At 34.8% G+C, this 24,059-nt stretch overlaps 2 protein-coding genes across 9 annotated transcripts in view; one reads left to right on the top strand and one right to left on the bottom strand.

Annotated features, from left to right (window-relative positions):
• The window catches only part of LOC129917715 (protein charlatan), a 59,950-nt gene that overhangs the window by 27,979 nt on the left and 7,912 nt on the right, over positions 1 to 24,059 (top strand). For 3 of the 8 annotated variants that reach the window (XM_055997785.1, XM_055997789.1, XM_055997790.1), the window contains 2 exons: positions 21,684 to 21,928; positions 22,001 to 22,404. In XM_055997785.1, the coding sequence (XP_055853760.1) occupies positions 21,722 to 21,928; positions 22,001 to 22,404 (611 nt within the window). In that variant the 5' untranslated portion in view covers positions 21,684 to 21,721. Of the gene's footprint in view, positions 1 to 3,849; positions 4,145 to 21,683; positions 21,929 to 22,000; positions 22,405 to 24,059 lie in introns of those variants that run through there. The other 5 variants (XM_055997787.1, XM_055997791.1, XM_055997793.1 and 2 more) reach the window with 3 other exon arrangements.
• On the bottom strand, positions 22,472 to 24,049 carry LOC129917717 (protein phosphatase 1 regulatory subunit 36-like). The gene has a single exon (XM_055997794.1). It carries the CDS (start codon positions 23,909 to 23,911, stop codon positions 22,532 to 22,534), a length of 1,380 nt encoding a protein of 459 aa, XP_055853769.1. The 5' UTR covers positions 23,912 to 24,049; the 3' UTR covers positions 22,472 to 22,531.

Below are 24,059 nucleotides of genomic sequence, written 5' to 3'. Positions count from 1 at the left end.
ATTTTTTTTTTCTAGCGTGGGTGGAAGAGTTTCCGCCAAGCCAACCCGAACCGAATGGACACGACAACGACCATTCAGCCTGTCATTTGGTGGTGCTTTGTGGGTTGTTGTGGTTTGACTTTATGGTGGTCATTTAATAAGTTTTGTCAACTAAGGCAAAATACATCACACAAGCGCTAATTAAACAAATTCCTAACGGATGCACTTTAAAGCAAACATTTAATTTGCATCGTTAAGAAGAGCACGTATACATTAAAAAAGAACAAAAAAAAAATCGCCCCTTAAATCTGCTGGCAACAACACTGATGATTAGCACGAATCGGGAGTTCCCCTAAAAAAATAATAAGCTACTCGTATCTACCCCGAACCCAACCCACCCAAGCATTACGGACGGCTTTTCCATCAACACGTATGCAATGACAGCTGCCAATTTCTCGGAAAAAAAGTTAGGTGGTACTCTTATTAAATTGGCGCAATCACTCCTAGTAAATCCCCAATCCCCATCATGCCATTTCATTCAATACCGTACCAGTGCTGCTGCCGCACGCATAGAGTCTGCAACGTCTATCATTTTTTTTTTTATGTACCAAAATTCGAGGTCACACTTTCCCGCAACTAGTGGTCTTGAAGAGGCTGCGGGAGAGATTCAGATGGAATTTTAAATCGTAGAAAACAGACAAAACAAAAAAAAAAAATAACCAAACCAAAACTCATTAATGCGCCCATGAAACCCATACAAGATTGGAGGGAGATCGTTTTTTTAAACGTCGATCTGTCATCCAAATCCAAGCAGGGGGGGGAGGGAGAAAGGTACAAATACGAGGGGCGATAGCAAAGAACACACAATGAAAAAGAGGTGGTTTGGTGTTGTTTTGGATGGTGGTGGTGTTGCCGCTGCTGCCGGGTGCGTGATATTTTTTTTGCCCTCCACTTTCATACGTCTTTCCCCTTACCGAAACCATCATCCATGGTGTTGTCGACATCGTCCGTCGCACCAGTCACTCTATAGTCACTTGAATGAATCCCAGAAAAAAAATATCGCCTCGCAATCGCCACCACTCAAGACGCAACCACCTCCTGTTTCTTTAGGTTTTTTTTTGCTTTTTCTCCCTCGGTTTTTTTTGAATGTCAGTTGCTCTCACCAACCATGAGTGTATTTGTCAAAATTATATATCAAGGCGCAAAATTTTAAACCAAAATAATTTGATGAGAATTAGAGTTTTTTTTTGCAGTTATAATAGTCGAGTTTTTCCGTGCGACAAAGCTTTTTGGCGTAGGTGACTTAAGTAAAAGTACCTTTCATTTGAAACAAATATGTATTTTTGTACGTTATTTATTACGCATTCTACGATCAATGTTTGAAAAAAAAAACAGCTGAAATCTTAATTTTGAGATCAGCAAAACTTGAACCTCAGATATCTCGACTTTTCCATGAACGATTTCAAAAATTTCGCATTACAAGCTCAATGCCAACTTTCAATTAATACCAAACTCGTCCTTTTACAGTACACGTAGGGCCGAAAATGTCCAATTCTTTGAAACACAGGTTTTTGTTTGACAGTTCAGGCTCTGTTCTGAACTTAAAAAGAAAAACGCCTACTAAACATAATTATAAGTAATAGTTTGGAAGGAAACTAATTTATTCGCCAATTAAAAACACAACATTCAAAACCTGAACACTCTAAATGAAAATAGAAACACAGCTGACATAATAGAACCGAATATGCTAACAAACAGAACTTTTTATTTACGCTGCTGGGAAATAAAAGGGAAACTAAAGAGCTGAACAGAATGCGTCACTCGTCACGAAGCGACTAAAATGACAGCAGCTGTCAAAAATGTGAAATTTGTATGGAAGTCGCCCATCGGGAACAGAATGCAGTCGCTCGTCGGTTGTCGCTCAGCGATTCGCTCAAAAGTTGAATTTTTTGTTTGCTGTTTCATATATTTTTTATTGTTCTGAAGTGGGTCAGTGGAACTTTTTGTTTAAAAAATGAAAAATACAAAAAAAAAAAAACATAATGAAAACTTAATTTTTCATCGGAAAAAATAACATTTTATGCATTTTTGTACATGTAATTTGACAGCAGCGCGACTGCATTCTGTTCACTCGTTCTTTGGCGATTTTGGAAAGCGAAATTTTTGACAGCTGTCATTTTAGTCGCCGAGCGACGAGCGATGCATTCTGTTCAGCTCTTAAATATCTACAAACATGTCAAATAGAAACAGGCTACTATATTTATGTTTTTTTTTTTGTTAGTATGCAACAAAAAAACAAATATAATAACCTGTTTTCACCAGTGTTGCCAGAGAATTTTAGATGCAAGGAGCCAAATTTGAGAAGTCTTGGAGCCAAAAATCGCCAACTTCAAACATTGTTCATAAAAACTCATTACAATGTATGTAGGTATTTTGTACCATTTTTTTTTATTTGTTTTCATACTTTTTTTCCAACCTCAAATTAACTTAGATATATGATAACATAAACAAAAAATAAAAAAAAAATAAAAAGAAATAAATTTATCAGACTTCAAGTTAGGTTCTTTAATTTTTATTTTAGTAATAAATAACAAAACAAATATACATTGTGAAAAAGTGGAAACAAAATATGAGGCGTTCAGAATAATAATGGGTCAAGTCCATTTCAAATTTTTATTATTCTGAACTTTGAGAAGCTTTTTTTTAGAAACTAAAGGAACTTTTCAAATAAATGTTTCACAGATACCTCTATATCTCCAAAATGTCTTTCTTTTCTTTTATTTGACATAAAAGGAAAACCTTAATTTTTAAGACCTTAAAACATCCAACCTAAAGAGAAGTGGACTTGACACATTATAATTCTGAACGCCTCATATATGAATGAAAATGGAAGTAGGTACATTCACAGTTGCCCTTTTCAGCAAGACATCAGATTCTACTTCGAAAAAGTTTAGTTCTACTTCGAAGACTTTTAAGGCGTGATCATAATAATTAAGTTATTTTATTATAAAAGTTTTTAATTTTGAAGGAGCCAAAAATCGCCAAATTGAAAACTTATGGAGCCAAATTTTGATTAATCGGAAATCTGAATTTGAAGGAGCCGGGTAAAACTTGAAGGAGCCGGTTTAGCTATAAATAGCCGGTCCTGGCAACACTGGTTTTCACTAGAGCAGCTCAAATGAGATAATTTCGAAAATTAGGTCATTTCAAATTAAATTTTTTTCTTCTATACGATTTGACATTCGAAATGAGATACCTATGTAGTTTGTGAAATTATTTGATTTGGGCTCTATTGAAAACAGGCTAGTCTAAAAAAAACTTAAAATTGTCGCTTAAATGTAAATTGTACTTATGTTATAACGCGGAAAAAAAATAACGAATAACAACGGGCCCTGTGACCCATAAAAACCGACCCTGTATTTTATGATATACCGGCAACCGGCATTGTTGTTTTTCATCGTTGGTTGTCGTCGTCGGCCCTCTTTTTCCATCCATTGTGATGTGACCTGTTTGCCTGCCTGCCGGGGCCGCCGCTAAAATCAACCACCATCGCCGCCGCCTGTTCGCCTGCCTGGGACTCTGCTGCTGAAACTGCTGTTGTGGGTTGCTCTTTGGCGTTTTTCATACACACCAACAACAACAATTATACGTATGTGTGTACAATCTACTGGCGGCAGCAGCAGGCAGGCAAACAAAATGTTGATGATGATGAGGCCGAGGCGCAGCACAGCGACAATGGTGCGACACGATCAGCAGCGGGTGGGTAGTTGAGTCGGTCGTAGTTGAGTTGTTGTCTTGTTTTTTTTTTTGTGTTGTTTCTTCTTTCTTTTTTTTTTTTGGGTTGTGTTGTGGAATTGAGAGTTGGGTTTTTTGGGTTGATTGCCTGACGCCGAAATTCGCTCGGGCAGTCTACAGGAATTTTTCGTCGCGTTCGGAGGTGATTAAATGGTTATGATAATTTTTTTATTTTGAGTGAAGATTTAAAGTTGTGGTTTTCTAAGAAACACAAAACAAAAACAAAGTGAAATAATAAATAAATGCGTGCAAATTTATGAAAAAGCATTTTTACATAAACAAACTTGAGAAGTGACAAGTTGAATGAAAAAAACAATCTCAGTTATAAGAGTGAACCTTTATCTTTATGTTTTGGAGACAATAATTGAAGGTAGGATCATTATCAATACATTTTGGGGGCGGTTTTTTTTTCTATTTTACTGTTTATAAAAACATTTACTGTGAATTATATAAATACAAAACCTAAATTTTCAATGACTAAATTTCATTGTCATTGTCCTACTTTATATTTTTTTTACGTAAGGCCCCCTGGGTAGAATGGAAATCCTTTTGCTTTTTCTCCCCAAAATTGCACATGCCGTTGTTTATGCTGCTGCCTCTCACACATACTATTACACAGGCTTGTTTGGATATAAAAAAAAAAACTCGTCATAATTACATCCTAAAACCACATGGAGGGTACAAGTACCTACTACATACATATATAAACGTAATACAGCCGGCCCCGAAGTCCGATCCGTAAAACCCTACCAAAAACCCAAAAGATTGTTTTGTGTTCAGTTTCCTTTGCCCCATTTTTTATTTTTGCGGTATTTTGTGTGATGTTTCTCATGGTTTATGTTGGTGTGTATGTGTGTTTGTGAATAATGTGATGGTAAACAGGGTGGTTGAGTTGATAATAATGTGTAGGGTCGAGCTGAGCAGGTGATGCGTAGCAACTTGTCAGATTATTTTTTTTTTTTGTATTTTACGAGGGTGAATAAGAGAAGGGGGAAAGATGAGTACCTAGCTATTTGACCTCAATGAGAGATTCAGCAAAAATGGAATTTTTTAAAGATTTTTTTCTAAATTCATTTTGTAAGGAGTACACTTCATTTTATAGGGACCCCTTCCCCCTTTTATCCTTCTTTAATGATAATAATAATAATAATAGCCCTGTTCCTTTAGGAGGTGGCAAAGTACTACTAGTAGTATACTAGCGATTTTCAATAGAACGCACTTTCAACGAATTCAGTACAAATCGTATCTACTTAGGAAGAAAAGCATGAGTAGATGATAGTACTAGATTAGCCAAAACATCTACCATTAGTAGACTACCACCTCCAATGGAACAGGGCTAGTAAATTTTCTTATGAATAGATCTAGTACTACAATTATCGTATGATCTTCTACTCGAGGAGATAACAATGTATAGTTGTTGTACTAGTTTTTAATAGTACTAGATTTCTCTATTATCGAAAATAGGGAAATTATAAAAGTGGTTAATTCAAGATATGTTCTTTTGGAGGTGGTAGACAACTCATGAGTAAAAATCTAGTACAACATCTTCACATTACCTTAACTATCTCCTCGATCAGAAGATCATGTGTTGACTCATGAGTGGTCTCCCCTCCCCCCTCCCCCTAATTCTACTCAAACACTTAAGTTTTCGAAACTTTTTCTGGAACCATTTTCAACCATTAAAAAAAATGATAAGGTAGTGTTACGTCTATAATAAGCTTTTTCTACAGTTTCATCTAAAGATTCGCCACCTTGATCGATAGTTTTCGTGTTCCATAATCAGACTACTGATCAGTATAATAAACTATTTTGACATTCGCTAACTTCGGCTTTCACTTTTTTTTATTTTTCAATGAGAAACTTTCGAACGGACATCAAACTACCTTACCATGTCACAATACAGTCCAAATGTTTGATTATTTTGGCTAAAACGTGGTTCAGGCATTTGATTTTTCACTTTGAAGAAGATTGATCTAGTTTCACACTTAAACTACCGATATTGGAAACTCAAGTGACACTTTCCAAGTAAAATGAACACTACCTTATCATCTCTAAACTTGTGAACTAAACCAAAGTTTTTTGACAGTAACAATTAAAAGGGTTAAATTAAGTTTTAACATGATTGACCCCCTGTACTAAATTTATACTATTCTTTGGATGACCTAATTTAATTTTGAAGTTTTAAGTAATTTCAAAAATTAATTTATTCAAACCACCCTGTATGCCTAGTATTATTCCAAGGTGAAACATCCGCTCATGGATGATGTTTTTTCGTTATTTTTTCGTTTGTATTTGTCGTTCTCGTCCCACTCCCACAATAATGTTTTTTTTTTTATGTTGTTCAAGCAAATGCTTGGTTCTTCTAGTCTTTCCCGCTTCGGTTCCTTCTTCGGCTTGTTCTGCACACACATGTTGAATATTGCTGGCTTCTGGCTACCTACATGTTTTTTTTTTCCTGTTTTTATCTTACTTTGCTACGACTTGCTGTGTATATTTTGCTGCCCTTCTCGATGGGGTGGAAAATTATGATGTTGGTATTAACAAACACACACATAGATAGTACCATGCTCATTCTTATGCTGATGCATGCACTTCACCACATATTCGTACACATCCCTTTCCATCGGTGGGTGTTTTTTTTTTTTCAAGTGCCTGTTTTGTTGGTGGTATGAAACGATCGTATCGTAGGGGAATCTTTTTCACTGTGAGTTTTTATTTTTAGGTACAAACGTACATAAATATATTTCTCGTACTCCATAGGGGTGAAAGAAGAACACAAATTTAATATTCTTTTTCCGTTGCATGTGATATGTGAATATTGTTGAACGTGGTGAATCCTCCGTTCGCCCACTTTTTCCTCCTCATTTATGATGATGATGGTGGTGAAAAGAAGGTTATTCTTCTCCTTTTCTTTCTTATTTTTTTTTTCGTTTTTCTGTTTTTTTTTTTGTCGGTTTTAACCTTCTCGTCCCTTTTCTCAGAAATCGCCTTGTGTCCATATGACGGCGACGTTATACGGTGATGGTTGAAGACTCAAATTAATGGCAATTTGGAAAAAAAGAATAACAAAAAAACACGTTTCCCCTTTTGTAGACGATGCGTGTTATTTACTATCCCAATTCCCAAGATCCGACTGTTGCTCATCGTCTTCGTCATCGTCGACGGGCTAAAATAAATGGGGTTGAAGTGCAGAGACTGGTGTTGTTTGATCTTTTTTTGTTTTTTTTTTTACTTTCCTTGTCCTAAATATATTTTTTTTTCTGCGCGCAAGCAGGTAGGTAAGGTTGGGCAGGCAGGTAAATTGTTATGGCACCGTTGCGGTTCATTTAGTCATCACTTGTAAGTATGGGTAAGGTACCTATGTGGGATCATTTAAACTTCTTTAATTTTTTTTATAGGCAGAATAGGTAGATGTAAAATCATTTAACAGGTTGGGATTGCAATATATGAGAAGGGAGAATGGGATACCATTGTTCCTCGAAAAAAATAAAAGAAATTTCATTTGTGAAATCTGTGTGAACATTTTTACAACCCCTACATAAAATATCATTAATATTTATTTCGTACTTTATGGATTCTAAAGGATTCAGTAAATAGACATTAATGATGTGTCTAGATCGTAAATGTATTGTAGTCCAGTGCATTTATAATTTGACCCAGCAGTTTGTACCACCCCCAAATTTTTTTTGCTCATTCGATAGAACATTGGCTGAGTATCATTACCCTGATTTTTCGCACTCGTGAAATTCACCTTTCGGCCGCCATCTTGGATTTTAGTTTTTGTTGAATATCTCGATTTCTATTTATCCTACATAAAAGTTGTGTATACAAGAAACGTAGGCAATTAAATTTCCCGTCTTTTATATTAAGAACAATTTTTCGATATTCTGAATATTAAAAAAGTTACAAGCCAAAAAAGTAAAAAAAACCGAAAAAAATGACAATTTTAAAGTTTTGAGCACTTTTTATCAAAATTATGAAAAAACGTTCCGAGAAAAGATTATTCACCTTAAAATTCTTTACAACTCTGCTATACAACTTTTTTTTCTATCTCTATAAATACAAAAGTTATTAATCCTTTTTTGTTAAAAAATACCCCTTTTTTACGAAATGAAGAGACTTAAGTATAAAAAAATTGCAGGTCCCGAATTTTCTCTTGCAACATAAAGCTATAAAATACTCACTAATCATTTAAAATTCAATATTTGGTAAAAAAAAAATTTAAGAAAAAAGTAAAGATAAAAAAAAGAACAAAAAAGAGCATTTTTAACAAAAAAAAGTATTAATAACTTTTGTTATCGCCACCCACCACTAAAAAAAAAAAAAAAAAAAACTGGTCAATGTGACCACGATAAACTACCTCGACAAAACGACGACGATCAACAACGACAGATGGCGGTGGCGACCGACAACGACGACACACCAACGAGGAACCTTTCACTCGTATATGCGCGTGTTTCCTAATCACCCTGTGTGTGTCACCACCAGAGAGAGAAGATGAAGAAGAGATTTGCTTTAATCAGCAAAAAGGGAAAACCACCAACAACAACCACAATGGCCCCATAACAAACTAAAAACGAAAAAAAAAAAACGCGGCTAAAAGCATCGCCATCGCCGAAGATCGTCGTCATGTGTCGTTGTCACTCTTCTCTTAGGGACCAGTTAAAGTGGGAGGGCGACAAAAAAGTGCCGACTCACTGACCATCTCGTCTGCCCGTCGTCATTTCGTCGCCCCAAACAAAAACAACTGACGATCGGTCGCTCAGACTGGTTATTAATGTTTTTTTTTTTGTTAATTCATTTTTGCGGTGGGTAAGAAGCGGTGGCGCTGCTAGCTGGTGGTGGATTCTATGGAAACTGGGAAGCCTATTTACAACCCACTCTGTATAATTAGTGAACGGACTGTGTGGCGGGTGTTGGGCGTGTGAGAGCGCGCATGTGTGTTGAATGATTATACACTTTTTTTTCTGTTTTTTGTGCTTTTTTTCCGAAGCGAACTTTATTCCTCAATAAACTTTATTTCTTTATTCTTGTTTTTTTTTTTTTTTTTTGATTAAAATGTGTTCGCTGCTTGATTTGCTTTTGTTTTCATATTCATTTTTGTTTTTTTTTTTTTATGAGAGTGCGATCTCGGGAGTTTGACCATTAACTGTCTGAATAGCCTAGCCCGCTATCACACGGGCTATAAAAAAAATATAAAAAATACCAAAGATTCGCATCGTTCGTGAGAGACGTTCGATGTTAAATCGACAACAGTGACGATGGACAGTAGATTGCCATAGCACACCGACACCACACATTTCATATGCTAGGTTGTTGGGCGATCAATGTCAACGGCAATCAAACACACAGATGGGGGAGGTGGCGGTAAAGAGTTGCCATCTTGTCTACATTTATCGGATAAGACAAACAAACAAAAATTTAATGAAGTCTCTAGCTGAAGTAAATTGATATTTTGATGAGGCTAATGGAAACATTTTTGTATTGATTCATTTGTTTTGTTTAAGGATTATGTTGCAGTTATACGCATAAGACAATTTCTTGTGTATTTAGGTAGCAAACAAAAATACATATATTGTTATGATAAAAAATATAAAAAACAGTGGTGGGAAACAACTATTATATGTTTTTGTTTATTTTATATGCCCGACTAACAAATTTGCTTCTATAAAGCTTTACAGGTGGTAATGTATCTCCTGTAAAGCTTTATAGAAGGGATATTGTTTGTTGGGTGTCTCCACGGAATTTGGTGCATGTTGTTCTTTGTTGACATTCTGTCAAAATTTTGAGAGTACTTTGACATTTAAACCTATGCCACCCACAAATTTTTTGAAAGCTAACTTTTCAAAACAATCTTTGAAATCGGAAAACTGAACGGAAGTTTCTTTCCGCATTGTTTTTATAGATAATGGAAAATTTTGAAAAAAAAAGTAATCGAACAGAACTAGATGTCGGGAGAGATTCTTGTTTTCGGGCTAGGCATCTTTTTTCCAAGATCAATAAAATGTTTGCATGATCGAAGAAATCAGGACTTCGCAACCGAACTAACAGTTTTGCTTCTATTAAGTCGTAAAGAAGCTACAATAATAACTGCAAAGCTTTATAGGAACACAATCGTTAGTTGGTGGAAAGTGTATAAGCTTTAACGCTATTCGACACCAACGACGAACGACGCCAAAAAACATAGTGGTTTTATATGAAAAATATTTTACAACGGATCGTTGACGTTCAGGTGTGTAGTATTTTTTATACAACTTGGCGTTTTTTTCGTTTTCATACGTTTCGCCCACGAATAGTTATCCTGCTCAGCAAGTGTATTGGGCATGGACAAAAGCAGGTATTAATCCAAAAAGGTCACACTCAATCAGCGTCCTAGCGAATAACTAACGTGGATTGGATAGAATTTCCTAGTTGAGTCTCGCCAAGTAGTTTTTGACCAATTTCTGACGTATTTGATGATGCGTAGTGGCGGATTACACATCTTTAGCTGCGTCAACGTTATGTTGATTTGTGGTGATCCACAGACTTGATCAACAAAGTGGAGTAAATGTGGACGTGGTGATCAATAGCGCTGCTCAAATTTCCTTGACCCGAACGCAACGCAGTACAGATTAAAGAATGTTGCGATCGAATTTGTTTTCAAGTTTTGACAGTGAAATGGTAGTTAATTTCTAAAATGATATTTCACTGACATTCAACATCAACACGTCCACACTTAAGTTTGGACGAGAAGCAAGCTGTTCAATAATTTAAAAAAAATGAAAACGCTAATGATATTACCTTCCCGACAAACAATTTTGGTTCTATAAAGCTTATAGATGCAATTGTTACTTCTGTAAAGCATTATAGAAGCAAAATTGTTAGTAGGGTTGTCTCCTTAAATCATGCATCTGGCAACCCCCTTGTCAATCAAGAAGACTACAAAAGCACCTATTTTTTTCTTAATGTTCAAAGTTGTTATCGCAATAGCGTTCATATTTAAAAAAAAAATCCTAAGCTAAAAAAAAACCTTTCATAAATCTCAAGTAGGTACCAAAACCAACACAAATACAAACCTAAAATCCCAAAAAACGTAAAAACCCATTTGATCCCATTCGAAATTCTATATTAGTCCAGTCAAGTTATACTTTTGCTGAGAAATAATTCGCAACTGCAATTCGTACCTAAAATGTGAAAGTACACTAGTACAGGAACTAAACCCCCCATTTTCCGAACAAATGTCTGGACGACTTTGGCCGCCATTTTGTTTTGAACAGTTTTGCGACTATCGCTTGTAGTTCGGTTAGTTTTGGTGTTAGAGAAAAATGTTATGAGACAAACTTGTAGTAAATTTTATTTCCCACAAAATATATTTTATAACTTTTTACTCTAAAACCCACCATTTAGGAATTATAATGATTTTCGTAAAATGCTATGGTCACTTTTTTTTTATATGCACCATAACTTTTTATTTTAAACTTTTATCAAAAAATTGTTGTTATAAAAATTGAAGAACTATTAATTAACTATGTTTTTTTCATATAAGGTTTTTTTCTCCGACGTACCGTTTCCTCACTAGAACAAAAAATCAATAAAAAAATTAGAAAAAAACAGGGTGAGGGGAGAGCAGGATAACTATGGCGCTGAGATTTGATAACTGTATTTTGTAGAAGGGTTCAATACAAGTATTTTTTACTTTGGGAGGGGGGGTCTATCTAACCCCGTTTAGGCGGGAGGGGAAATTTTCTAAAAAACAACCTAATATTTAAAAAAAATATTAAAAAAACAACGGCAACACTAAGAGCTATGAGAGATATTTTTTTCAAAAGCCACAATTAAACGCTTTATTTTAATTTTTAAATAGTGTTTTTAAAATTAATAGTTTTTGAAATAATTGATCTCAAAGTTAAAATTAGCGAAACAAATTAAAAAATGACCATTGAAATTAATGGTCCTGACTAAAATAGTATTGAATGTGTTTTTTTTTTTAATTTGTTTCGCTAATTTTAACTTTGAGATCAATTATTTCAAAAACTATTAATTTTAAAAACACTATTTAAAAATTAAAATAAAGCGTTTAATTGTGGCTTTTGAAAAAAATATCCTTCATAACTCTTAGTGTTGCCGTTGTTTTTTAATATTTCTTTTAAATATTAGGTTGTTTTTTAGAAAATTTCCCCTCCCGCCTAAACGGGGTTAGATAGACCCCCCCTCCCAAAGTAAAAAATACTTGTATTGAACCCTTCTACAAAATACAGTTATCAAATCTCAGCGCCATAGTTATCCTGCTCTCCCCTCACCCTGTTTTTTTCTAATTTTTTTATTGATTTTTTGTTCTAGTGAGGAAACGGTACGTCGGAGAAAAAAACCTTATATGAAAAAAACATAGTTAATTAATAGTTCTTCAATTTTTATAACAACAATTTTTTGATAAAAGTTTAAAATAAAAAGTTATGGTGCATATAAAAAAAAAGTGACCATAGCATTTTACGAAAATCATTATAATTCCTAAATGGTGGGTTTTAGAGTAAAAAGTTATAAAATATATTTTGTGGGAAATAAAATTTACTACAAGTTTGTCTCATAACATTTTTCTCTAACACCAAAACTAGCCGAACTACAAGCGATAGTCGCAAAACTGTTCAAAACAAAATGGCGGCCAAAGTCGTCCAGACATTTGTTCGGAAAATGGGGGGTTTAGTTCTTGTACTAGTGTACTTTCATATTTTAGGTACGAATTGCAGTTGCGAATTATTTCTCAGACCTCCATACAACCAAATATAATTTGACTGGGCTATATAAAATGTATGTATTTATTATCATCTGGGGCGAAAAACCGGCACCGCACAAAAAAGTGGGTGGATTATGAAAATGAGGAACAAACAAAGAAAGAAGAAAAAAAAATCACATTTTAAAAACTCTACAGAACTTGTTTTTTTTCTCTCTTTTTTTCTGAATTTTTTTTATGTCAAAAAAGACTGTGAAGGGTGGGTTGCAGATTTCCAACAACAACTTCATATTCATATGAAGAGTAATTTGGGTGCCAGGCACCACACGATCACCCATTCAAATTCCCGACAACTCTGTCTCGTCGCTGCGCGTCACGTCGCCAACAGAGGGTAGGGAATTGTCTTTTTTCCTTCTCATCTTGGGTTTTTGGGTGAATTGTTTTTTTTTTTTCTCGTTTCTATATTTTCGTTGAGCATATTCCCTTTAGTTTACCATTTCAACAAAACATCCTTTGGCAAGTCTTGTCCTCTTTTTGAAAACAGATTGTGTGTTTTTATTTTTGTTGTTGTTGTTGTGTATTATTTGGCTTATAAATAGCGTTGTGTGTGATTGTAGTAGTGGAGTGGGTTCGGCAGGTGGTCATATAATATAGCAGCAGTAACGGCTGGCAGGTAGGTTGGTTGAGAGAGTTGTGAGTTTCTTTCTGCTTTTGGATGATGATTTGGTTACCTTCAACCCAAAAGACAACTACTTTTTATATATGATCTCATGGCTTTGGCCTTCGTTTCGGAAAGTTTCACCACCATCACACGTTTGTGGTCCGTCGCCGTCGTCGTCGTCGTGTCAGACGGTTGTTGTGTGGTGATGTTTTGTTTCGCTCATCTTTTCTGAAAGTAATTTAGACGATATGAGGCGGAGGAGGTTGAGTTGAGATAGAAGAATGGAAAATCCCAACAATCCCCTAATAAACAGTCTACTACGAACACCACTGACGCGACTCAGCAACGGTGGCGGGCGGATGTAGGTACATACAAGTTAACACGACACATTCCCATTCCCATTCCCATTTACATTCCTACCCAACTTCCGTTGCTAACAATGCAGACACCTAATATTATTATTTGTTAATTTTGCAATTTCTTAGAAATTAAAACATTTACATTAATCAACCTTTTGTCAATTCATCATTTTGTTTATTTTATTATCAAAAATATCATATTTGTTATTTGTTATGAAAAACATATTCTTATAATATTTTATTTGTTAATTTTGCAATTTCTTAGAAATTAAAACATTTACATTATTCAAGCTTTTGTCAATTCATCTTTTTGTATATTTTATAAATAGAAGTAAAAGAAATAATAAAGTCACTCTTTGTTAGTCCACCAAAGCAGTTGTGTTTTTTTTAAATCGAGTTATTACAACTTCGATAACTGGCGCCCGAGCAGCTTATTAGTGCGTAACATAAGAACCGCATTAAGATCGCGTAACATAAGAACCGCGGACCCGAAAAAAAAAATTAATTAAAAAAGCCGAGCAGATTTCTAAGTGCGTTACATAAGAACCGCATTAAGATCGCGTAACATAAGAACCGCGCGCCCGGAAAAAAAATTAATTAAAAATTTAAAACACAAAAGCTTAAGAAAGCCGAGCAGATTTCTAAGTGCGTTACATAAGAACCGCATTAAGTACATCGCGTAACGAACCGCGTACCGGCAAAAAAGTAAAAGCTTAACACAACCGAACAAGTGAAAGTTCGAATTTATTTAAAAAACTTTCAATCTAGTGCGTAAAACATAAGAACCGCACCATAAAGTGTAGTGTAGTGCGAAAAGCACAGTGTACCTATACAAAAAACTTTGTTGCATTCAAACCGTGGGACTACCCAGAAGAAACCGCACCCTAGTAGCTGACGCAAAAAGGAGAAAACCGGAACCCCAATGATGCAAATTATGCTGTAAGAACAACACAATTGAAGAATAAAAACAATATTCAAAATTACTTATTTAAAAAAAATTATTATCATAAATATTATACCTATATAAATTTCGATAGAAAAAATTATTAAATACCTTTATTTTTATAAAATTATTATTATTATTTGACTACTATATTTATACAATTGAATTCCAAGAAAAAGTTAATCTCATAAAAATCTTAATATAAAAATACTGTAAAAACAAAAAAATTTTCCAAAAAATCCTAACCAATTATACAAAAAATCCAATCCCACCCATTTTTTATCGTTCCTTTCCAAAATGCCTGTCACACTGGAAGAATTATCTGAGCAAATAAAACAGCTGGTTGGTGCTGTAAATCAGAACATTGAACAAATTAAATTGGTGAACAATCGTGTACACCAGCTCGAAAGTAGGATTACACCTCCTCAAAATCCTTCCAATACTACCACTTCACCAATTCCCAAAACTGAACAGGACCTTCAAGATATAAGAAAATTACCTGACTGCGTAAGAGACCTTCAAATTTTTGATGGCAATGCAGTACAGTACGTTTCTTGGATCCACAATGTGGAGTCCATACTAAACGATTACCAAATCGTTAAGAATAAACCTATCTACAGGGCAATATTACAACATATTAGGCAAAAAGTAAGAGGCCCGGCCGATGCCGCCCTCATATCTTATAACATATTTGACGAAGATTGGCAGACAATCAAAAAATGTCTGTCACTGCACTACGCTGACAAACGTGATTCTAGAACTTTAGAACACGAACTAAATAGAATGACCCAAGCGAATAAAACCATCGACGAATTTTATGCGCGGGTCAACCATCAATTGTCCCTTCTTATAAACAAAATCAAAACGGAAGATTATTCTCAGGAGACCATAACGGCCCTGACAGAGAATTATAGGAACAGAGCTTTAGACATTTTTGTCCGAGGTCTCAATGGTGACGTATCAAAAATGCTAATGATTCAGAAACCTCAAACCCTTCCAGAGGCTTATACCTCTTGTTTAGAATTTCAAAACCTTAACTTTAGAAACTTTTCAATACATAAGAAAAATTTTACCAACAATATTACTGCTCCTATAAACCAAATGAATAACAACCAGCATTATGTAAAACCAATATGGAATAGCTCACCTCCTCCAAGACCAACATGGAACAGCTCACCCCCTCCTAGACCAACTAATCCAAAACCCCCACAGCCTATGGACGTGGACAAATCTATTCAAAGTCGTCAAATCAACTATATGAACCGACCTGAAAATAATATAATGCCAAAAAGATTTAATGGATCTGATAATCTTCCGAGGAAGCAACAACGTCTCTTTGCAACAAACGTTATCGCAGATCAAGACACTATAGATGAAGACGAAGAGGATCCATTGAACGAGGAATATTTCAAAGCATACCAAGAAACTTGGGATGACGATGGCAATAATGACGATTTAGCAGAGCTAAATTTTACAACGGAAGCCTCTCTAGCGTACCATACCTAGAGTATGTTACTAGAGATGGTGAAGTATTAAAATTCTTGATAGATACTGGAGCTAACAAAAACTTTGTATCTGAAAGAATTGCTTACAATTGTAAACCAGTCACTTCTCCATTCAAAATACAATCCGCTACCGGACAACTACAAATAAATCGTAAAATTAGTGCCCAATTTTTTAAACCTATCGGCAATAATACCTCTTTTGACTTTTTTGTCCTTCCAGGACTCAAATCATTTGACGGCATTATTGGTGATGATACCCTCAAACAATTAGAGGCTGTAATAGACAGAAAAAACAATATGCTTATTTTAGCCCCAAACATTAAAATTAATCTCAAAGAAAAACAATCAAAAGAAGTAAATAATATCCAAACTGATATAAACCCTGAAAATTATATTCAAAACCTTTTATGCAAATATGAAAAACTTTTCGGACCAATCTCAGACAGTGGTACAATAGATACCAGCGTTCGTGCTGAAATACGAACTACTTCATCCGAACCTATATACACAAAATCATACCCTTACCCCGCTAACCTAAGAGCAGAAGTCGAAGCTCAAATCAGCAAAATGCTTTCTGATGGTGTTATAAGACCATCTAAAAGTCCTTTCAATTCTCCACTTTGGATTGTTCCAAAGAAACCCAACTCTGCAGGCGAAAGACAATATAGGCTTGTTATTGACTTCAAACGACTGAATGCAATAACAATTGCAGATGCTTATCCGATTCCGGACATAACAAATACTCTTGCAAGTTTAGGGGAAAGTAAATACTTCACGACCCTTGATCTTACGTCTGGCTTTCACCAGATTAAGATGAAAGAAAGTGACATAGCAAAGACTGCATTTTCAACGGCAAATGGCAAATATGAGTTTACTCGTCTACCATTCGGGTTAAAAAACGCACCCGCTATATTCCAACGCATGATTAACGACGTTCTTAAACCTCTTATAGGCAAAATATGCTATGTCTATATAGACGATATAATCGTCTTCGGCAAAAGTATATCTGATCATTTGAACAATCTTGAGCAAGTTTTATCGTATCTTGATAAGGCAAATCTTAGAGTGAACTTAGAGAAATCAAAGTTCCTAAGAACTCAAGTTAATTTCTTGGGTTATATAATCAATCAAGAAGGAATTCGGGCAGATCCTGAAAAAATAGCAGCAATCCAAAAGATTCCACCCCCAAAAAATCTTAAAGAACTAAAAAGCTTTTTAGGTCTCGCGTCCTACTATAGGAAGTTTATTAAAGATTACGCTAAATTAGCAAAACCTTTAACCAATATAACAAGAGGCGAAAACGCCCAAATTAAAGCAAATCAGTCGAAAAAAGTCGAAGTCCATCTTGACGATCAAGCGTTAAACGCATTTAAATGCCTCAAGGACATGCTTATATCTTCGGATATTCTTATATTCCCCAATTTTGAGAAACCTTTTATTCTTACAACCGATGCCTCCAACTACGCCATCGGAGCTGTCCTCTCGCAAGGCGAAATCGGGAAAGAAAGACCCATTACATTTATATCTAGATCTCTAACCGAGACAGAAGAGGGGTACTCAACTATCGAAAAGGAGATGCTAGCGATAATATGGTCCCTCGATAAATTAAGAACATATCTTTACGGAGCCAAAAATATAAAAATCTTTACAGACCATCAGCCGCTAACGTTCGCGCTGAGTAATCGCAATACTAACGCAAAACTAAAAAGATGGAAGTCAAGAATAGAGGAGTATGGTGGTATTCTTGTCTATAAGCCTGGACGATCAAATGTCGTCGCAGACGCACTGTCGCGACTCCCCGTGCTTAATATTATAACTTCATCCTCTGGAACTCAACACAGTGCTGAAGAAGATAGTAGTGATCTTATACCGCACTGCGAAGCACCTATTAACGTTTTTAGAAACCAACTTATCTTTTCCGAAGGCAATGAAATGACATGCTACGAAGAACCTCACCCAAAATATCAAAGACATTATATCAAGCTGCACTCTTATGACGAAGAAACTCTTACAAAATTCTTAAAGGAAAAATTAAATCCTAATATACTTAATGGTATCAAAATTCCAGAAAAATTCATTCCACTTTTACAAGAAATTTATAAAGCCTCATTTAGCCAATATAAAATAAGAATTACACAAAGAATAGTCACAGATATAAATAAGGAAGAAAATAAATTTAACATAATACAAGAAGAACATAAACGAGCTCATAGAAATTATATCGAAAATAAAAACCAAATTCTTGAAAAATATTACTTCCCTCAAATGACTAAATTAATTAAAAATTTCGTTAATTCCTGTAACGTTTGTCGCTCGAACAAATACGATCGTCACCCCCCTAAACCTCATCTTCAGCCCACCCCTATTCCATCGTATCCAACCGAAATTCTACACATGGACATCATAGAATTTAAAAAAGAAAAATTCATAACCTGTGTAGATAAATTCTCCAAATTTACGAAATTTTTCCATATCAAAAACAAATCCGCTTTACACATCCGGAATAGAATAATAAAATTGATTCATTTCTTCACTGCTCCTAAGATTTTAGTAACAGACAATGAAAGCAGTTTTATAAGTCCAATAGTTCTAAATTATATTGAAGGTCTTGGCATAAACGTTTACCTAGCCCCTCCACAAAAAAGCGAAGTTAACGGAACAATAGAAAGAGTACACTCAACTATTATTGAAATAATAAGATGTCTTCAACAAGAATTTCCAGACTTAACTGTTAAGGAAATTGTTAACATTGCTACAGATAGATACAATAACTCAATCCATTCGGTAACCAAGAGAAAACCTGCCGATATTTTTTTCGGACGGTCACAAAGAATTAATTACCAGAACCTACTTGATTTTAAAAATATAGTTAATACAGATCTTAAATACGAAATCATTCGTAACCAAAAAAACCAACTTAATAGGCATAACAAAAAAAGGTCACCACCAGAAAACTATAAACATGGTGAAACTGTCTTTAAAAGAGACAAACAAATAAAAAGCAAAGATAAACCAGTTTACCATAAAGAAACTGTAGGATTAGATAATAAAGTAACAATAACAACAACCAACGGAAAACGAATTCATAAATCGCACCTTAAAAACATACCTTCTATTACAGATTAAATTGCATCCTCTGTGTGGGAGCAATAGTCAATATCTACGAATACCAAAGTCCACTCGTCGCAATCAAACAAGGAAACGGAAAAATGACCACAGGAAACTATAAAATCATTCATTTTATTAATCTTACAATGTTCGAAGAAGTCATTAGTAAAATTAATACGGACATCAACCATTATATTCCTAAAAACAGCCTTTTCCTACCGCAAATAAAACTCGACCTACAATACCTACACAAACTTCATCTAGACAACGTAGAAAAACTTTCCTTTATTTCTTCAAACAGTAAACTATTCCTAACTTCAAACCTAACTATTCTGCTCATAGGGGCAACAATCAACTTAATTCTGTTCATCTTTTTGAAAAAACAATCAAAAAACAAGAAAAAACTCCAACTTTCCTCATTTGAACCTTTAAAATTAAACATCCCAGTAGTTGATCCAAACTCCCAAATTAATTCACTAGAACAAATTACTCTCAAAATCTAATCTACGAGACGCAGATACTTAAGAAAGGGGGAGTTAACACGACACATTCCCATTCCCATTCCCATTTACATTCCTACCCAACTTCCGTTGCTAACAATGCAGACACCTAATATTATTATTTGTTAATTTTGCAATTTCTTAGAAATTAAAACATTTACATTAATCAACCTTTTGTCAATTCATCATTTTGTTTATTTTATTATCAAAAATATCATATTTGTTATTTGTTATGAAAAACATATTCTTATAATATTTTATTTGTTAATTTTGCAATTTCTTAGAAATTAAAACATTTACATTATTCAAGCTTTTGTCAATTCATCTTTTTGTATATTTTATAAATAGAAGTAAAAGAAATAATAAAGTCACTCTTTGTTAGTCCACCAAAGCAGTTGTGTTTTTTTTAAATCGAGTTATTACAACTTCGATAACTTACATATATATTGTATACCTACTTTTTCAATGATGCTGCATAAGGTTTGGTGGTGGCAAACTACCAATACTAACCAACAACTACGGTCTGACTATATAGCTGCTCATGATGACGTTCGGCGGACCTGTTGAATAGAAATTTAAGATGAGGGCGACTAAACGCTGATTGAGTGTGTATGTGTAGGTGAGTGTGGGTGTAAAGTGAGGTAAGGATAAGGCGAGGAATTTTTTTTTTGTAAACCTATCTTGAAAATAGCACTTTATGAACGAACAGTGGCGTATCTACCTGTGTTGTTTTTGAAAGTAAGACTTTCTGCCCGGGCGCCACTTAAGTAAGTTCGCACAGTTAATAATGTAGGTATCATCAAATAGTTCGTATAGTCGAAACTTTTAAGAGGTTTCTCACGGAACTTACCTACCTACATAAGTTTTGCACAATTTTAGTCGTAATCTTCAAGTGTTGATACTGAGTTTATATCAAAAAAGTAAATGAACACATCTATTTTAATCTGGTAAGTCAGGATTTACATTTGCCGATTTTTCCAGTGACGATTTTTTGTTTTTGTAATCTTGTGAAATTTCATGCCATTTGAAACCTTTGTCCCTTTTCTTTCCACATGATTACAACAACAAAGAGGAGTCCGCATTGAAAAAATCGTCGGATGTAAACGCTAAAATGCATTTAGCTAAGTTCACGTTTGTAAGGGTTTACATTCAACGATTTTGGCAATTACGGTTTTTGTATCTAAAGCCTGGTACGCAGATCGAGCTTAATTAGATACATACAAAGTGAAAAAATAATGAAAATTATTTTTATTTTTAAGCAGAGTGATTGAATATATTAATTAGATACATTTTAGCTCAGCTAAATTTTTTCGATAATTTGTATGGGAGCTAAAAATTAGCGTGATCTGCGTACCAGGCTTTAATCGTGGTACGAAAATCGAGATAAATTTTAGCTTCCATACAAATTATCGAAAAAATTAAGCCGATTTGAAACTTATCGGGGCATTTTATCGATAGTTTGTATAGGAGCTAAAGTTTAGCTAAAATTTAGCTCGATCTGCGTACCAGGCTTTGCATCGAAATACATAAATCGTAATGATTACAACAAGAAATAAAAAAATCTTCAAATGCAAACCTTGACTTCTGTGAAATCCAGAAGACCAATGAATTTTTGGGTTCAGGGTTTTTGTTTTGTCTTCGAAAAACTATCCTTTTCCACGAAAAAAATCTTGCAAACAATGGCAATGGCAATCGACATTAGTTTCACACACTAAAATTAATAAGATACGTATGTTATTTAAAAAGATTAGATACTTTTAAAAGGATTAGATACTTTCTTTTTGTTTACCCTTGAATTGCCTTTTTAAGAAATCCGCTCCTGTTAATTAACTCACTGCGATAAGATGATGACGCCGTTTTGTCGGCAATAACGATGGTGGTGGGTGAATACTGAACTGAATCTAGGTATCAACTTGCTTATGAGTTAAAATTCTTGGAATATGTCATCATTTTTAGGTACCCATACTCAGTACCCACACACCCCCTAAGGATGAGTATACGAGTAGGTAGTTGCAAACTAAAAATAAGGTTGTCTTACATGCACTCAACTTTTACTTTGTATTTGCAATGCATTTCTTCGCTGTTTCTCTTAGTAATAACATCGTGTTATTTTTTCGTCCTTACAGAATACACCGGTCAGTAGTGGGACTAAGCTATATGAGACATGGCAACACTAATACAATCCGCATATGTGGAGGCTGCTTATGAAGATATGTTCAAAGAAATCACACGCAAGCTGTATGGGGAAGAAACCGGAAATGGATTGCATACATTGGGCACGCCGGTTGCACAGGTGGCCACAAGTGGACCAACAGCACCAGAAGGCGAGCGATCTTTTACAAATTTAGTAAGATTGCCTGTAAGTATAAAAGCAAGTTATCAAAGATTACCATTTTTTTTTTATTGTTTTCCGTTCTATAACGTACTTTTCAATATATTCTAGATTGACCGTTCAGTTGCACCAACAATTGAATACGATCATAATAATGGTGGTGCTGGAGGTAATGGAAACGGCGGAGGAGGTGCTGGCCCATCAGACACTTCCGCTGCAACATCTAGTGCTGGGAATTTTAAGTCCGAAGATCAACTTAGTACGGCATTTGGATTAGCTGCTCTAATGCAGCAAAATGGATTTAGCTCGAGTGGCACAATACTTGGAGCACAGACAATACAGAAGACAGTTAATCCATCTACATCGAATAGTAATGTTGTTGTCGGAAATGCTGGTACTGAAGCTCGTTGGACAGGAGCTATTCCTGTTACAGTATCTAGTGGTGGCGAGGAGATTGTACAATGGCCTACAAGTGGAAAGCTTGGCAGCTACAATGGAAATCTAAAAGCTGCAAAGTAAGTTTATAAGATTTTTTTTGAAATTAATTACTTCCCCAAAAACTAGCTGACCAAAAAATCAATATTTCAAACTCTTAAGAATTTTTTAGATATATTAGGTCTCATTTATTTTAAATTTACATCTTCACTTCTTTCTCAAAAATTTCTTCCTAGCAATAAATGCCTGGGTTATACCAGCTATGTTCGAACCTATCACTCTGTTCGAAGCTAATTCCTTCTTACATCTTTCAACCACATCAATCACAAGTCCTCCGCTTTTGATATACTCGATAACCTTATCCCTTCGTTTCCATTTGGCAATCAAGTTCTTGTCATATTTAAATCTGTTATCTTTGATTAAAAAATAGGATTCCAACTGCTCACTGCTTCTTTCTTTGATCGCATCGAGTTTTGGAATTTCCAAATAAGGTTGTCTTATCAACCAAAAAGGATCATAACTTTCCGAATGTCCACGTTCTCTTAGTTTCTCTTCGTCTATTGTTAGCATTGTGTTATACAATGACATTGGGTTGCCCAAAATTCCATGTTTTACATCGATCAAACACAAATCACTATCAGGAATGATAAATTCCAACTCAAGTTGTTGCATTCGAAGATCATTTCCACGATATTTTTTCTCTCCTAACCATAAAATTGGCATATTACGACGACTTACATTGGAAATCTCTTGAATCAATGGAGAATTCTGTCGTCGATAATTGACTCGCTGATTATTCTTTCCATAGAGCAATTCTTGTTCAGTAAGACTAAATTTTATTAATTCTTTTCGAGTAAGTTTAAAATGATCTGATCGAAATAATCGATTCATTTCTTCATCGATTGTTTGATAAGCTTTACGATGATGAGCTATCCAAACCACTTGGTTAGCAAAAGCTAGAAACATCTCATGGAGTAATCTATCTTGATGAGTTTTTGATATCTTGACAAGAGTATTGAGATGATAAAAAGGAGCCATTTCACCATTTCCCATTACTATCACACTGTATTCCCGAGCAAGAATTATTCGATACTGAGAAAGATATTCTGAAAATATTCGTTTGATTTGACTGCTTTCAGTACTTTGAACTTGAGCTGTAGTCTCTCCAGACACTTCATCCCGTCGGATAAGTATAAACTCGACTAGACGCAAGAAATACTCAAAATAAATTATCAGCGCATTCAAAAATCGATCAATTGTCTTATTGTGAATGAATGTTATAAATTTGTTTGTAAGGATTTCGGATGGTGCAAGAAACAATACCAGATTCTTGATGTCCTCAATTCGAATTATGTCTCCATCATCGGCAATATCAGTACTTCTAGCGAATTCCTGCCGGAATATTACTTCTTCAATTTGATTGATAGATGATTTGAATTTGTAACCGCTTGATGATTGAACGGTTAGTTCACGCTCCAAGATTTCACCTTCCCATGACAAGAAATTCAATTCGTCCTTGGAGGGATTCCATGACCATTTGCCAGTGGAGTATTTTGGTACTACACTGTCTTTATGAATTCGAATCATGAAGAAATTCTAATTTAGAAATTGATTGAAGTATCGACTTGATTAGCCTGCTCAGAGATCTTGTAGAAAACCTGTCTGCTCAGTTTTTGAAGAGAAACTCTTATTTCAGGGTGTTGAAGACTCGGAAATGGTTTATCCAAGAATTTTT

This window comes from Episyrphus balteatus, chromosome 4, assembly GCF_945859705.1.
Source record: "Episyrphus balteatus chromosome 4, idEpiBalt1.1, whole genome shotgun sequence".
NCBI lineage: Eukaryota > Metazoa > Arthropoda > Insecta > Diptera > Syrphidae > Episyrphus > Episyrphus balteatus.
Note: the sequence above shows the minus strand (reverse complement) of the source record. Positions and strands in the feature narration are given on the sequence as shown.